The 16,618-nt window shown below is 36.4% G+C and overlaps 1 protein-coding gene across 3 annotated transcripts; it reads left to right on the top strand.

Annotated features, from left to right (window-relative positions):
- The first annotated feature begins 7,303 nt into the window (after nucleotides 1-7,303).
- LOC132050149 (lipase-like PAD4) lies at nucleotides 7,304-14,724 on the top strand. Of its 3 annotated transcripts, none has more exons than XM_059441226.1 (5): nucleotides 7,304-7,479; nucleotides 7,567-7,633; nucleotides 8,211-8,459; nucleotides 12,712-13,368; nucleotides 13,690-14,724. In XM_059441226.1, the coding sequence occupies exons 1-5, from the start codon at nucleotides 7,460-7,462 to the stop codon at nucleotides 14,491-14,493; spliced, it is 1,797 nt and encodes a 598-aa protein (XP_059297209.1). In that variant the 5' UTR covers nucleotides 7,304-7,459; the 3' UTR covers nucleotides 14,494-14,724. The 3 variants fall into 3 exon arrangements, with proteins under 3 accessions (XP_059297209.1, XP_059297210.1, XP_059297211.1); XM_059441227.1 differs by having other exon boundaries at nucleotides 7,319-7,483; XM_059441228.1 differs by lacking the exons at nucleotides 7,304-7,479; nucleotides 7,567-7,633; nucleotides 8,211-8,459 and adding an exon at nucleotides 11,252-11,881.
- Nucleotides 14,725-16,618: the final 1,894 nt, after the last annotated feature.

Here is a 16,618-nt window from a genome sequence, read left to right as displayed (position 1 = left end):
TACGAGGATATAACATCCTTCCCCCTTTAGAACATTCGTCCTCGAATGTTCAACTAGTCTCGTAAGGTCTTCTAAGGATCTTGGGGGGGGGGGGTTCCCTTTATCACCGCGGCATACGATCTCATCTATCGATTACGTTCCTTCCTCATTCTTACTTAATCCCTTTATTGCCTGCAATGCACTTTTTCCACCTCTCAGCCCTCGAGTATTTGACCGGAATTTAGCTAGTATCTCCCTCTTATTCAAATCTTTATCTTCATTATTGTAGTCTTGGATATCCTTTCGTCAGTCCTTATTCCTTGTTAGCTTTCCGATGCAGACTTTTTATTATCATAGTTGGGTACAGCTTCACGTTGATGCTTCATGTGATTCCATAGCGTGTGCTCTCATGTTTAGATTACTAGTGGTCTATAAACCTCCTTCTAACACCCGGTGGACTCCTTTATTCCCATTCGTGGGGGCAGCATTCTCTCTTTCCCCCAAAATCTTTCCAACTACTAATCGTTGTTCTTTTACTACAACTGCCACTGTCATTCCAAGAGCCCTCTTGGGTTCGCTATCTTTGCTAGCACCCTTTTGTACCTTTAGCTCGAAGATCTCTCTCGCGCTTTACTCTCCTGTCACACATTGTGTTGCAATCTCCGTAAGAATATGCGAAGGTGTTCAGATTAGCCCAAGAAATACCTCGGCGCCGCTTTACTAATCCTCATGTCCTACCTTGTTTTCCCTTCTCTTATCTTACTTCTGGTATCGAGACAGATCCTTAGTTCAACCATAGCCGTGCCTCGTCCGTCCTCCGCACTAATGCTATTTTAGTGATTGGCTTAATCCATCGTTACATTTTTCTGTAGTGTCCCCGAAATATCACAACTGCATTGTCCTTGCTAAACCTTCGCTCTTCTTACCAAATACTTACTTAGTCTTATTCTTAGCATACCAATACTTACAGGTGGCATCACTGTCCTTGTACAACTTACATACGACGTTCAATCTTAGACATGGTTCTTTCGTCCTGCGCTGCATTTCTTGTTCATACTAATTCCCGCTCGTCCTATTTTGTCATATTTCTTTCCCTTCCTTTGGTCACTCTTAACTTCCTCACTTCCTACCGTAAGGGTTTCCTACTCCCTCTTCTTATCACTTACAAGTTGCAATAGCATTAGCGAACAACTTTATAGCCAACATCTTGGCCCTTAATCTAGTATGGCATCGCTATCCTTCATACTATCTCTTAAGTTATTCAATACCATCCTCTTGTCATACTCTTTCCCTCCTACACGTCCACTTCCTAGCGTCCTGTCATTCAAAGTCTCTGCAAAAACTTCTCACACTGCCTTAAATACCATCCTAACTTTCATCCACTTATTGCTGGTTTTCCGATCTCACTAACTTATTTCAGTAAGGGGGTCTCATTGTAGCTCAGACATCCGTATCAAACACATTACCGTGTCAATTATTCCTATTTCATCCTTGCATTTCCTCTCACCCGCTTCCCCCCTTTAGGGGTGTACTTATATCATTATCTAATTATACTTGCCTCATGTCCTTACTTCCGATCCCAATTAGGCAATACCCTTATTCCGACAATAAGTATCCAAAGGTCTCTCGGAATATTATCTTTATCCCGGCATACCTTGGTGCTTTCTTTGGCATCCCCTTGTCGTTTCTTCCGTTTATGTCTGTCTTTTATTCTACACACGAGGAATCTTATGCTATCTCTGTGTCTCTCAGAACACACTACTCCTGCATAATCCTTCTCTCACTTTCAAAACGTATTCTATTCACCCACGTTTATCCGTAACACGCCAGTCATTTTCGACATTTATTCTATCTTGTTTCTCATCTTCCTATAACTTGGCCTTCCGCCGTCCCGACACTTATGGCACTCGTATCCTCCGTTATACACGTTATAACCTATTACTACACTATTGTCTCGCTTCCTTCTTATTCCTTCCTTCCATTAACTCCCTCTTTTCACCGACCTAATCCACCCCGTCCTACTCGACCTCTTAAGGTTTCTGCCCACTCCGCAGACTCTAATTTTCCTTAGATTAATCTAGCTTCTCATTTGCCTCTTACGTCTGAATTTGTAAGACTTTCAAAAAACTTCCCAGGGGGGTCACCCATCCCAAAATTTCTCTCACTCCAGCACGCTTAACTTTAAAACTTTGATGAAATACGACGCTTTAACGCCTTATGATCGCGTCCACCTCACCGCATAACCTTCGTCACATAATCTAGGGTAATTGAGATCTTAACATATTCAAACGTCCTCACAACGCGTTTCCCCGTTGTTTTAGCCATACATTCCTATCCGTCACAATTCCTTTCCTTCATACTCTCGTCTTAATCGTATCATTATTTTCTTTAAATATAATCTCATCATATTTTTCTTCTACTTATCGACTCGCCGATGCCTTAACATATTACTCTATCCGAACCTAAATGATCTCTTCCAAGTCTTTTGGTATCCACATCCCCAATCCGTTCCAAATTCCTTGTTACCATATCTTCATCGACCTCCTATTTACTATTATCACAAATTTCGCGGTTAACTTATTCTTAAAGGCAGCCATACTTCACGGCTCAGTCAACTTCCATCAAAACATATTCCAAACTTACATCCCATTCTTATATTATTCCCAGAAAAATTTTGGCAGAGTTTCCTCTGTATTCCTTACTATCCCAAAACCTGCACGCAGGAAATACCAACAATGCCTCACAGGGCCATCACATATATGTATATATCATATCATATCACGGCCACACAGGGCTCCCAATATTCGCAATAGTATGAAGACAATTAACTTACCTCGTACGTCCAACTTCAACTACACCTGTTACACTTTCCTTCCTACTTCCCTTTTCACTTCCCAACCTTACATTTCAATCGCACGTCAATGCCTTACTCGGCATATATCTTTCGTACCCTTGCTTACCTGCGTGCTTTGTAACTTCCAATACCGTTAGTCGCCTTCTTCTGTCAACGCCATTCTTCTGCTAAAATCAAAAGTTAGTAACAAGAATCTCATCTCCTATGACTTGGCTCTATGGCACGATCTAAGAGGTGAAAGAAGAGTAACCACCCTAGATGCCCCGTAGCCTCCTGTTTATAAATGTGGCCGGCTTCACACCATAACTAGGACTCTACGGACACGACTTTTTGCATAACAACCCTAGGACGAACGCTCGATACCAATTTGTCACACCCTTAATCCGATAGGCGTGATGGGCACCCGACCCTTACCTAGGGCCGAGCGAACCCGCCGACTCTCGTGACACTCATAATCATATTGGCCCTCAAGATCATAACATAAATACATAATGAAAGATTTTTCAAAACAATATGCTTTTCATACTTTTTCAAATCAAAAAAATAATCGTATATATAAAACTTATAATAAATGCGTAATAATACATCGGCTTATAGCCGCTCATAACCGACATACTATACACACGACAACGTTCGCAAAGTCTCTAACATGGAACATGAAACCATAACATAATACTCGACTCGGCAAAGACTCCGAGAAAATGGAGCTCGCCAATCCCGCCGGAACATCTTCTACTAATATCTTCACTCATCGGGTGTACCGCGCTGCAAGATGAAAACGCGGCCCCGAAGAAAGGGGTTAGTACGGAATATGTACCGAGTATGTAAAGCATGAAATGTAGTAAGCGGGATCATACCGAAGTAAAGAGTACAAAAAATCATAAGACTTGCCTTTTGAAAACATATATCATGCATGTCAATGTCATAAAATCATCGTAAAAACATATAGCGTGTCCCGGCCTCTAACGAGGGACTCGGTGCGTAAAATCATGATATACATATATAAAGTGTACATATAACGTGCCCCGGCCCTCTAATGAGGGACGCGGTAAATAAAATCATATCATCATCATGCATATATATATATATATATATATATATATATATATATATATATATATATATATACCCCTCTAGTGAGGGACTCGGTGAATAGCGTGTCCCGGCCCCGCTAGCAAGGGACTCGGTATGCCATCCCGGCCGCCATCCCCATCATCATCATCATATATATATATAATATATATATATATATATATAACGTGCCCGGCCTCTAGTGAGGGACGCGGTGAATAATGCAATGGAATGTGCACGAATACGTGTCCCGGCCCGGACGCGGTGAAAGACATATTGAGGGCTTGCACGAGCAAGAGTAGTGAGAAACCATATGCAATTAAAACATCTCAAAGACTCAATGAAGTAGTCTAAACGAATATCATTTGAAAGTCGGACAATAGTTATATCAAATATCTTTCGGACGTTATTCGGAAACATAGCATACATCATAAACGTATTAACAAAACCAATCAGGATCATAGTCATATTCAAACCATAATCATGTTATCATAGTCTTACGCCAAACCAATCCGAGGGCCGCCTCGGAAGGTTACAAACATTATTCACTTTAGACTTTCCACGAACAAATCGAAGCGATCCGAGCCTTTCGTGAAAGTTACGACGTTCGTAGTTTCGGAATCATTTAAGAACAAAACTCTTTTGAAAACAAAACCTTTATACAACTTTTGAAATTTAATTATACAAAAACATAAGGACCATGGTTTGACCACATTAAGAATACGAATATCAAGAAATAAATAAGAATCATAAACATGCTCGGATCACCAGAATAGAATTACCTCGAGATTCGTGTCATAACTTACTTTCAACTAAGACATGCCAAAGAAAGAAAGGTTGAGCTTTACATACCTTAGCCGCCTCCTAAGCTAATCCGAACTTACGTCTCGACTTCTCACGATCTACAATAATGTCATTAGGTATCAACCATTAGTCATAACACTTAAGAATCCGATTCCAAATTAACACTTTGTCTACAAAAATTTCGGCGGATTTCCCCTATAACTTCAACATCCCCGAGAATTCAACTCGGCCAAATCAACAACAACCAAACCAACAACCATACTAACAATATCCATAAGTGATTCAAAACGCATTCTAACATTAATAATTCCTTTCTACACAATTCGACAACATTTCATTTATATTCAAATAAACTACATACGATCATTTCAATACCGATGCTCACATATTCGGTTACTAATCCGCAACCATCCACACATGATTTAAGAACATTCCAAGCAATCCATACAATATTCAAAACAACCCAAACAATAGGCCATTCCACCCGAAATCTTCCAACTACATTAGGAACATCGATAACACATTTTCTTCTTCCAAATTCATAAACTATATCAACAATTCCATACGTTAGCATTATCATTTTCATCAATACAAGAAATCATGTTACAATCACCTTAGCTTCCAAAACAGCCCACACGATTTACAACTCCATTTAAATCATTAAACCTTCATTTTACATCATAGAATCCATCACAACAACAACCAAAATACTAGGTAAATTTGATTCATTCTTCCTACACCAAAGCGACCACTCACGGCCACACACCCACACACAACATTTCATGATTTTCATCCGTTTCCATACGCTACAACACGTCCAAAACATCCATAAAACATGTAAAGGAGGATAGAACCTTACCTTCTTCCACTTGACTTCACAACTCTCTTTCTCGGCCAAGGTTCCTCTCTGCAAGAACGGATGGTTTTCTTGTTCCAACAACTACTCCACGTTAACGAGGGCCTTCCAATTAGTAGAGAGACAAGAAGAAAATAATTTTTCTCATCCATTCCCAAGGGCATCCATTCGGCCAGCCATGGCCGAATGCCTTCTCCCCTTTTGCCTCTCTCTTGAGTTTTCTAGAGTTGTGGAAAAATGAAGAATGGTCTTCCCTTGTCCTATTGCATGCACATGGCCGGTCATGTGCAAGCTTCTCCTCTTTTTTTTTTTTTTGCTCCAATTTTCTCAAATTTTCTAGATTTTTCTTTAAGTGGAAAAAGATGACTAATTCCTTGACTTGGTCATCCTTTGCCTACATATTTATATATCTTGCAATATAAGATGAACACATATCCCCTTTAATGGCTTGAATTAATTGGCCAACCATGGGTGGGACCCATGTCCACCTCACGGCCACATGGCCCCTTTGGCCACTTCATGAAATAATTTTTTCAACTCTTAGCCCTTAATTTCCTTATTCCAAATTTACCCTTAACGCTCCATACCAATAAAAGACGAACATGCAACTCATGCATTCTTAACAAACCGAAAAATATAACCTTGTCCTTAACTTTCCGCAATTAACTCGGAATATCCCAACGTACAAAATACGGGATATAACAGGACGAGGTGAAACAATAATTACTTTCTCAATTTTGATTCATGTAAACCTGTTTCCTTTTTATTCCACTTAAAAAGGAATGATCCTATTTAACATTTGGTAACAATTTAGTTCAAAATTCAAATTTTATTCTTAATGAATTTTTTTATAACAATATAAATACTATCACGTATTTGATACCGCAAATTTTAAAATACTTCATTTCTTTATTAGGTTTCGTGCACAATTAAATAAGTTCATATAAACTGAAACACATGAAATATACAAATAAGCTATTGGTAGATGTGACGAGGGGTGGCAAATGGGTCGTTTGGGCTAAAGTTGAGCGGGTTAAGATGGGCTAAATCAATAGATGGTCAATGCCCGACCCTGCCCAAGGCTTGCTTGGGCTAAGATGGGTTAGGTCAAGATGGACTAAATGATGGTTATAACCTAGCACGCCCAACTTAACCCACTTTTAAAACATTTTGAGAAACTAAAAATATTGATATTCTTTGATTGCAATTATTCTCTCGCTTATGTTTTTCCAAATAAACGGTGTTTTGAAAATCAAATCTAAATACTTTTTGGAAATAGTGAAATAAAAAAATTAAATTAAAAGAAAAAATAAAAATTATTAGAAAAAATAATTTTAAAAGAAAATTTTAATTTTTTCTTAAAAACTAAAAACAAAATTGTAAAAAAAAAGTTAATCATATTTTATAGCTTTTATACTTTTGAACGGAGGGTAGTTGATGGGTTAGTTTGGACTAATGATTTGTGAGGGAGTACAATATGAAATTTGAAGCTTAAATTCTTCAAAATCTTGAAATGTCATTTCAAACTCATTAAAGCTTGGATGGGTCAAATGCGTTTGGATTAGTTTTGTCACCCCTAAATGTGACTTGCTGAAGAGAATATTTATTTAATTAGAAAAAAAGAGTTATAATTTGAGAATAGTTTGCAAATAGGCCAAAGTTGATGCGTAACTTACACTTCAGGATGTCAAGTTAAAAGAATAATTCACTCATTTTCCCCCCTTCTCTTATGGTGGGACGTACTGATTGCGCGACAGCACGCGCAGAGTAATATATACGCACACATGTCAATTCTCAAAGGCTTATTAAACAGTAACTTTTACTTTTATTCCTCAAATCTTTTCAGTTAGCAACTTCTCCCTCAAACTCTTTTTCTCACAAAAACTTGGAAAACTATGGAATCGGAAGCTTCATCGTGAGTAAACACCAACTTTTCCACTAACCCCATAGCTTTATTAGAAGTTTTTTTCAAACAATTAAAGAGAACTTATGATGGGTGCAGGTTCGAGTCTAGCGAGACGTTGGCAGCTCTGGTGGCGTCGACACCATTGCTGGAGGAGTCGTGGAAGGTTTGTTAAAATAATTCTTTTAAACTGCGGTAGCTTTAGTTTTTTGAATAATTCCTAGTTAATTCTTCCTCCGTCTCAATTTATGTGATACTTTTCAATTGTCAAGATTCAAATTGTACGAGCTTTTACCAATATTTTTACGGTGTATATTTTTTCACCAAATTGGTATGACCAAATTGATATGAGAAAAGTTATAATTTACAGTATTTTTTTCATGTAATTTTCAAATATATAAATTTTAATCTTAAAATATTGAGTTTATCTAATTCAATTTAATTTCAAAGTTTAGTTAAATTTTGATTTTTGAAAAGCAAAAATATCACATTACTTGGGATAAATTTAGCTTCAAAATTTAGTCAAATTGACTATAGAAAAGCGAAAAGTGTCACATAAATTGGGATAGAGAGCGTAGTAGTTTGTTAGCTAGTTATCCCTAACTTCTTTTGATTTTTTAGTTGAAGATATGATTTTGTAGAGATTTTCTAAGATAGGATATGATTTGTGTGCATTGCAGTATAATTTTCTCTGAGTATTTTTCTCTGTTATTTTCCTAATTTCTTTGTTAAAAACCAACAAGGTTTGTGGCGTGGCTGATGCATCGGAGGTTAGCCACTTCGCCGTGATTCGAGTTGGTGGGACAGCATATGTGGGCTTCTCCGGCGTTAAATTGGCTGCCGGAGTTGATCAGAGTTGCCGGAATTTAGTGCCGCTTCCTAATGAACTTTTCTCTGCTTTGTGCCTGGATGGACCGGATCCGCCCATGGTCCATGCTCGATTGTTGCATCTTTTTCTTTCAGTCCACAAGGACAATGTGTTCCGTGATCAGGTTAGTTTACTTACTATTTTCATTGACGCATATTTCTACTCTACGTGGTCGTTTGGTGTATGGCCAAAATTATCCCGGGATTATAATCTCGGGATTAATTTATCCCGTATTTTGGGACTATTTTATACCATTTAGGAGATGGTATAAAATAATCCCAGGATAAGTGGTATAAGAAGGTATATCCCAGCTTATACCATGGGATACATTTTATACTTTGTTTGGTACAAGGTATAAATTTATGCGGGGATAAATTTATACCTTCTACCAAATATGGTATAAAAAATTAGTGTTGGGATATCCCAGCTTATACCATGCACCAAACGACGTAGTAATACAAAACTCTCCTTTGGTATTAAACTATTACTCCCTCCATTCCAATTTAAGTGTCTTTTACTTCCCTTTTTTGTTATACTCTTATATATTTAGTAAGTTGACAATTCAAACATCCTATATGATAAGTTTATAACTATAAAATTTAAATGACATTTTAGTACATTATATACATTCTTAATTTAGAATCACAAGATTCAAAAATTTATCTTTATTTTTAACTCCATGCATAGTTAAACTAATAAACTTAAATTGGGAAGGAGAGAGTATTAATAGTACAATTATGAAATCTTCAAAAAAAAAAAAAAATCTTCAATAAAGGAGCGTTTTATTCCCTGACCTCTTCACTCTCTGTTTATTCTGTCTCAAAATTGAACTCCATTAAAGAAAATAATTCCTACCACATAATGCTCACAAAAAGTTCGAAATATCTAACCATTTTCTACTTTATTCTCGAAAAGGAAAAAAAAAAAAGAATTATCATGTGACTCCGCATATTCCCCACAAATAAATTAACGCAAAACTTCGACCTTCCTTATATTTCCTTATATTATACGGTTCGTTTTGTTCATGGATAATGTGGGATATCTCATTATTAAGTTTGACATTAATTTAAATTTTGTTTGGTCGAAGATATAAGTTATAATTAATTTCAGAATAAATTTATACCTTGACCAAACAAATCATAAATTTAACCTCAAATTTAATCCTCAGCTATCCCCTTATCCCATCAAATTTGACGTTATTTTATCTCACTTGGAAGGTGAAACGTGCAATAATAAGTTCAAGAATTATATACCACGACTATAATTCAGGATAGCTTAGTCAGCGATTCAAACGACCCATAAAGGGTTGACAATGCCCCTGAACTATTTAAAATAAAGTAATTGTATCCTACTTTTAATTTTCTGGTACAAAATTGCTCTTATCATTATCCATGTGAGCAAATATACCCCTACTCTATTGAAGGTAAAACAATCATGTCATATATTTGTCTTTTGGCACAAAATTGCTCTTACGTTAGTCAAGTGGAGTAGATATGCCCTCTCTACTAGAATCATCAAATACTTTAACATATAATAATATTTCTTTTGCTAAGTTGAAAATCAGGCTGGAAAGAAATTCTCTCAATTACTATATAACACATTTAATGAATTAAATCAAAATAATTATCTGACAAATAATAAAACACAATTTGTCAATTAAAATTAAAATCATCCATAAGTGGATGTCTTATTCTGTTGCAATGAAGAAAATCAATTCAAAGTTTTAGTTTTTAGGATGAACTCGTTTAGATAGACAGAAGATCAATCCAAAATTTTAATTTTTCAGTTGAACTCTTTAATTCAAAGATCTAATTTTTCAACTCAACTTTTAGTTTTTAGGATGAACGCGTTTAGATAGACAGAAGATCAATCCAAAATTTTAATTTTTCAGTTGAACTCTTTAATTCAAAGATCTAATTTTTCAACTCAACCCATTGCAGTTAGTATTTTTTTTTCTTTTCTGATATTGTAACTTATTTCAACTAATTGTGTTATATTGTTACTGAGATTATTATTTTATAAATTGGATTTTCAACTCTGCAAAAAAAATTAAAAAAAAAAATCATGCTAAAAAACATTTTATGTCAAGTCTGTCAATAGAGAGGGGCATATTTGCTCCACTTAGCTAACAGTAACGTATTATGTGCCAAAAAAGCAAACAGAGAGCATAATTGCTCTATTTTCAATAGCTCGGGGGCAAATATGTTCCACTTGGCTAGCGATAAAAAATTTGTATTTCAACAAGAGTTGGAAATAATATGATCTCAGCATTCTCATATTTGTTCTTAATTACCTGTTCAAAGCCACTTGAATTTTGATATAAAAGTTTCTTTTTATAAAGATAGAAAATAGAAAAATATGTGAAACTCTTATTATTGCTCATTGAATTATCGATGGTAAATGTAATGTTGGTATTTTGTATATAGTAATTTATGTGTCAAATTTTTTCTTTATTTTATAAATTTCGTTTGCAATCAAACATCTTCCCATAAAATGAGATAGAGAGAGTACGAATTTGAAGAAAAGAAATTTAATTAACGTGAAATCTAAGAACAATTAACAAGCGGACACGTTGACCGTAAAGGTAGAAATTTCAGCTTAGGTGAAAAGAGCAACGTTACCTTTCTTTTTGACCAAAGTTAACTTTTTAGTTCCATACATATCCATCTCACTAGTCAATGTGCATCGTCGATGACTATTGACTCTTGACTTTTGACAAGGAGGTAGATGTTTAAAGATTTCAAACACTTAATTTTATTTTATTTACAATTTTTTAAAAAATTTATTACTCCCTCCGTTTACTTTTACTTATCATGTTTCGCTTCTAAAAAGTCAAATTATATGAATTTTAACCAATATTTTAAGATGTATATTTCATCATATTAATATGATAAGGAATTTCAACTTATTAGTATTTTTTGTATAATTTTCGATCACCTAAATTTTAATTCTAAAGTATTAAATTGATCTAAATCAGTTTAGCTACAAAGATTAATCAAATTAATTCTCAAAAAGTGAAACGTGACAAATAAAAGTGAACGGAGGGAGTAGAAGCAAAGTGCGTTTTTCTCCGGGGAAAAAAAACAAAAAATAGTAGCTTTCATGTTTGGAAAACTTTACTTCTAATTTGATTATTTATTTATTATCTTTCAGAAGTTTATGAAATTGACAAAGAAGTCTGAGCTGTTCAACACTAACTTTTATGTCGGCCAAAGTTGATTCCATATTTCCATTGTGCGTTATTTGGTTAATGTTTATATTCTTAACCTATTGGTGTTTCTCTTCTAAACCTCCTACTTCTACTAGCCATATAATTTTTGTGGCCCATATAATTTTGGATCTAGAGAAAACGTCCATAAACCAGTTGACTAACAAACAATTACCAGTTCGTCATTTAACATATCTGTGAAGTTTAAAAAATAAAAATGTTGAAAAACAGAATTCCTTGCAATTAATGAAGTTAGTTTTTACCTACTTAACCACCAAACAATTATTTTCAGGAAATTATTGGAGTGTATTGATTATTATTAGAGCAAAGTTTTGGAGGTAAACCATGCATAGCATTTATGGTTGTCAAATTTATTAAATTTATTTAGGCATGTTTTGATCATACTATAATGTTATAACTTGCTATCATCATTCAAGATTCCTGACTTATCTCTTTTAAGTAACTGTTCATTTGCAAATATGAAAATAGCGTAGAAGTATAAAAAAGATGTCCAATTAGCTAGTCTCATTCAGTTCTCCAAATACATAACTTCAGTCGACAGTAAAATGTGTGTTCGAACTTGTGCTTTCACCAAACCAATAGATACATATGTGTTTGTATATAAACGTCTATCTCTTAATCATGAGTAGTTATTAATTTATTAGGTATTCCACCTCCTTTGATCATATTACTGTTAATGAATATGAATAGAATGACGCCTTTCATTTAATTAAATTCGCTATTCATTAACCATGTAGGTTAGATATAATTTGGTGTAAACATTGGGTGCAAATATTTGTCCTGAGAGAGATCATTTTAAATGGTACTAAAACTCAAAGTTTGTTCTTAAAATATCTTTTAATGATCAATTGAAAATTGAAAAAAGAATAAAAGAGAGAGTAATCATTTTTCAAAGGTTGATTTTACGAAATTTATGAATTTCTGAAGAGAAGAACTTAAGATATACCTCAAACATTCTTTTTGCCAATAAGTATTGATAAGTTATTTGTGCATTTTGCCAAGTGACCTGAACACAATACAAGATTTAAAAACTAAGACTGTTTTGCCCGAATTATCTTAACAAAAATTCCTTCTCTTTTTCGTTTCTGTTCCTTGAATTTCCCCTCAAAGATATTCTGTGACCATTTCTTTTCTTGAAAATGTGCAGATGGTAGAAATAATGAACACAACCAAGTCAATAGTCATAACAGGACATTCAGTTGGAGGAGCAATTGCTTCCCTTTTAGCTCTTTGGCTTCTCTGCCACCTGCAAACTATTTGCTCTGTGATTTGCATTACTTTTGGCTCTCCAATGCTTGGCAATGAGTCCTTTTCCCGAGCCATTCTTCAAGAAAGATGGGCTGGACATTTTTGCCATTTGGTTTCACAGCATGATATAGTCCCAAGACTGCTCTTTGCCCCATCTATCCCACTGGCTTCTTCATCATGTTCTTCCCAGTTTATTTCTCACTTATCTGAGGATAACAAGACTCAGCTGTTCCGCATTGTGTTGTCTTCTCTTGGAGTTCTATCAAAAGGTGAATGTAAGAGTTCATTTTGGCCATTTGGGAGCTTCTTGTTCTGCACCAACACCGGTGCAGTTTGTGTAGATAACGGGATGCTTGTCATTAAGTTGCTTTACTTGACTTTACTGAATGGCTCACTAAGTTCTAGCCTCGAGGATCATTTTGGTTATGCTGATTTCATTCAGAAACTTCATTGGCAATTTATAGAGAATAGAAGCTTCATGGGAGGCAATCTACCTGAGGCAAGCTATGAAGCAGGGATAACATTAGCACTGGAGTCACTGGGAATAGCTTCTCATGTAATGTCAAGCATTCTTATTAACTACTTCCATTACTGTATTGCTCGACATACACCCGTCAGCATTTTTGAAGAGTCTGAGCAACATAGCTTTCATATACCTAGTAATGTTGTAGAGCAATTTTCATCAAGAAAGAGCAATGTATGCTCTATTGGTACTATATTACATGTATTGATACTCATAGCTTGCTCCAAAGGGATGAAAATTGCTCTGGCATTGTTGATTTTAGTTTTGTCGTGGTTCGTGTCTCTATGTTTGTTCTCATTCTCTGATACCTGTGGAAGAGCTAGGCTAATGATTTTACTTCTACTTGACAAACAGGAATTGAATTCAGAAGATGCTAGGGAGGCCCTGAAAAAGGCAAAAAAGTTGGGTCGAACTCGCAACCTCAACAGCGCTAACCTTGCAATTGGTCTATCCAAGATCAATCCACTCAGATCACAGATAGAGTGGTATAAAGCATCCTGCGATAATTCTGGTGATCAAATGGGATATTACGATTCATTCAAGCAAAGAGGTGCCTCGAAACGAGACTTTAAGGTCAATATGAACAGGATCAAACTTGCTAAGTTTTGGGATTCTGTGATTGACAAGTTGGAAGCTAATGAACTTCCCTATGATTTTCATAAGCGTGCAAAGTGGAGAAATGCTTCTCAGTACTACAAACTTCTCGTTGAGCCACTTGATATTGCGGAGTATTACAGGAGTGAAATGCATCATGCGAAAGGACACTACATGCAGCACGGAAGGGACAAAAGGTACAAGATTTTCGATAAGTGGTGGAGTGACCAAAATGGCACTGATGATCATCCTACTGCAAGAAGCCGGTTCGCAAGTTCGACACAAGATTCATGCTTTTGGGCTCGAGTTGAGGAGGCAAGAGACAGGCTTATTAAGGTTAGAGCTGAGGCTGACGCAAGAAATTTTATCAAGATGTTGGAAGATATCACTAAGTTTGATCAATATGCTAGGAGCTTGATTGAAAATAAGGAGGTTTCAGTTGATGTTTTTGCCAAAAACTCAAGCTACACTTTGTTTATAGAGGAATGGAAGAAATTCCAATCTCAGTTACAGCTGTTCCAACCACAGTTTCCTGGAATTCTGGAAGGTAGAACATTTCCTTAGATGAAAAATAGGTTGAGGATTTTTGGTCTAGTTAGGGCATCACTTCCACCTTATCTCTCTCTATATAGCAATAAAGAAGTTCAACTGGAAAAGAATGTTCTAAATCTTATCTCCAATCTTGTTGTACACAGATATCAGCGTTAGCAAAAATGGAGCCTGAATTATATATATAAGAGAATTTATTTTTTCTAGAAAAACATATATGAATTATAACCGGATGATCTACGCCAAGGAGCTGTCAATAATCAATGGAATGAAATAGAACTTCTATATATTTCAAATAAGTGTATACTTCTATATATTTCAAATAAGTGTATTCTTTGAGTTTTAAGGAATGAAATAGAACTTTTATATATTTCAAATAAGTGTATTCTTTGACTTATAAAATGCACATATTCTGAAAACAAATGGTATATATGCTGCTAATTATACTAATGCTATTGTATGTATACATCTCCCAAAGTGAACTTATATAAAGTAATACTTCTATGGCAGTATTTTGCAATAGGAGGAGCTAAAGTACTCAAGTCACCTAAAAGGCATGTGCCGCTAGTATTTTTGTTGATAAAAAAAGGTGAACTACCAACCGAAAACAGAAGCAATAAAGATCTTATTGTATACGGGCAAAACCGAGGGCAAGGGTATCCTCGATTTCCCGTCAAGAAACTTAAGATTATGATGGTCATTACTGGATCGGATGAGTCCCAATCGGGGTCAAGATCAAGCGATGGATCGTAGCAAGACCGAGCACATCTGATCCCGGGTCACTGAGTTCGGTAGGACGAGAAGGCGGTTAACAATGATAAACGAGGGTCCGAAATATCCGCTATCAGCCGGATATGGCGGCGCCGATTTCGCTTATCAGTAACTGAAGATTTTGTACCTTATTTAGACTTGTACTAGGGTTAGGACTCCTCAACTATATAAAGAGGAGGCCCCCTTTTACTTTTGGCTGGTTCTTTTACACACACAAACATACTAAGCAATACAATTTGATTCTAAGTGTTCTATAATTGTTCATTCATTCACCACTGTGACACAAGCTCGGTTCCGAAGACCCGAGCCAACCGGTCGGTCGAGTCTAAGGATCAATCGTTGTTATATCTTGGTTTGACTGTTCTTATTTGCCTTTACACTATTATTTATTGCTCTGTAATCATTCGTATTAAATTAAACCGCATATCCTTTGAACCGCGTACAAATTTAATTGTTATCCAATTTTTAGGGTAAATAGTTTGGCACCCACCCTGGGGCCTAGGATAATAGTGGTGGTTTTATACGAATTTCGATAACGCACATTATTTTACGCTTGCTCTTTGAAGTTTGATTTCAGGACTATTTAATATGTCGGACTCTCACTCGGTTAACTTTCATGCTGAGTCAAGCCAGCACGAGGAAAACGACAACGGGGTACCTAACAACAATGTACCCCCAGTTGATCCAAATGAGGCCGATCCTCACTCTTAAAATGCACACCGACCGGTCATCGGTGCGTGACGCGCACGCAGATAGGGGCAACGGGGCCAGATTGCAACAGCTCAGGAATCAATTAGAGATGGCTATGGCACAATTGCAGGCCCAACAAGCGGTTATAGCTCAATTACAAAACCAGAATCGAGCACCCAACGCTGTTCAGTCCGAACAGACCGAGGAAACCGCCCCGAGAGAGGAAAGGACCATTGTTAAGAACCACGGGAACGGCTCGGGCAAATCGCTGAACTGATGAGAATGCTCGAAGAACTGACAAAGCGAGTAGAGGCAAATGATAAGAAAGTGGAAACTTATAATTCGAGGGTCGATCAAATTCCAGGAGCACCCCCATTATTGAAGGGTCCGGATTCCAAGAAATTTATTCAGATGCCTTTCCCTCCAAGTACTGCACCGAAGCCGATCCCGAAGGGATTTCGAATGCCCGATATTCCCAAATACAACGGGACCATCGACCCGAACGAGCATGTAATCGTGCACACATGCGCCGTCAAAGGTAATGACCTCGCAAAGGACTAGATAGAGTCGATGCTGCTCAAGAAATTCGGGGAGACCCTATCAAAGGGAGCAATTGTATGGTATCACAATTTACCCGAACATTCTATTGATTCGTTTGCTATGCTTGCAAATACCTTTG

Source organism: Lycium ferocissimum, chromosome 3, assembly GCF_029784015.1.
Source record: "Lycium ferocissimum isolate CSIRO_LF1 chromosome 3, AGI_CSIRO_Lferr_CH_V1, whole genome shotgun sequence".
Lineage (NCBI taxonomy): Eukaryota > Viridiplantae > Streptophyta > Magnoliopsida > Solanales > Solanaceae > Lycium > Lycium ferocissimum.
Note: the sequence above shows the minus strand (reverse complement) of the source record. Positions and strands in the feature narration are given on the sequence as shown.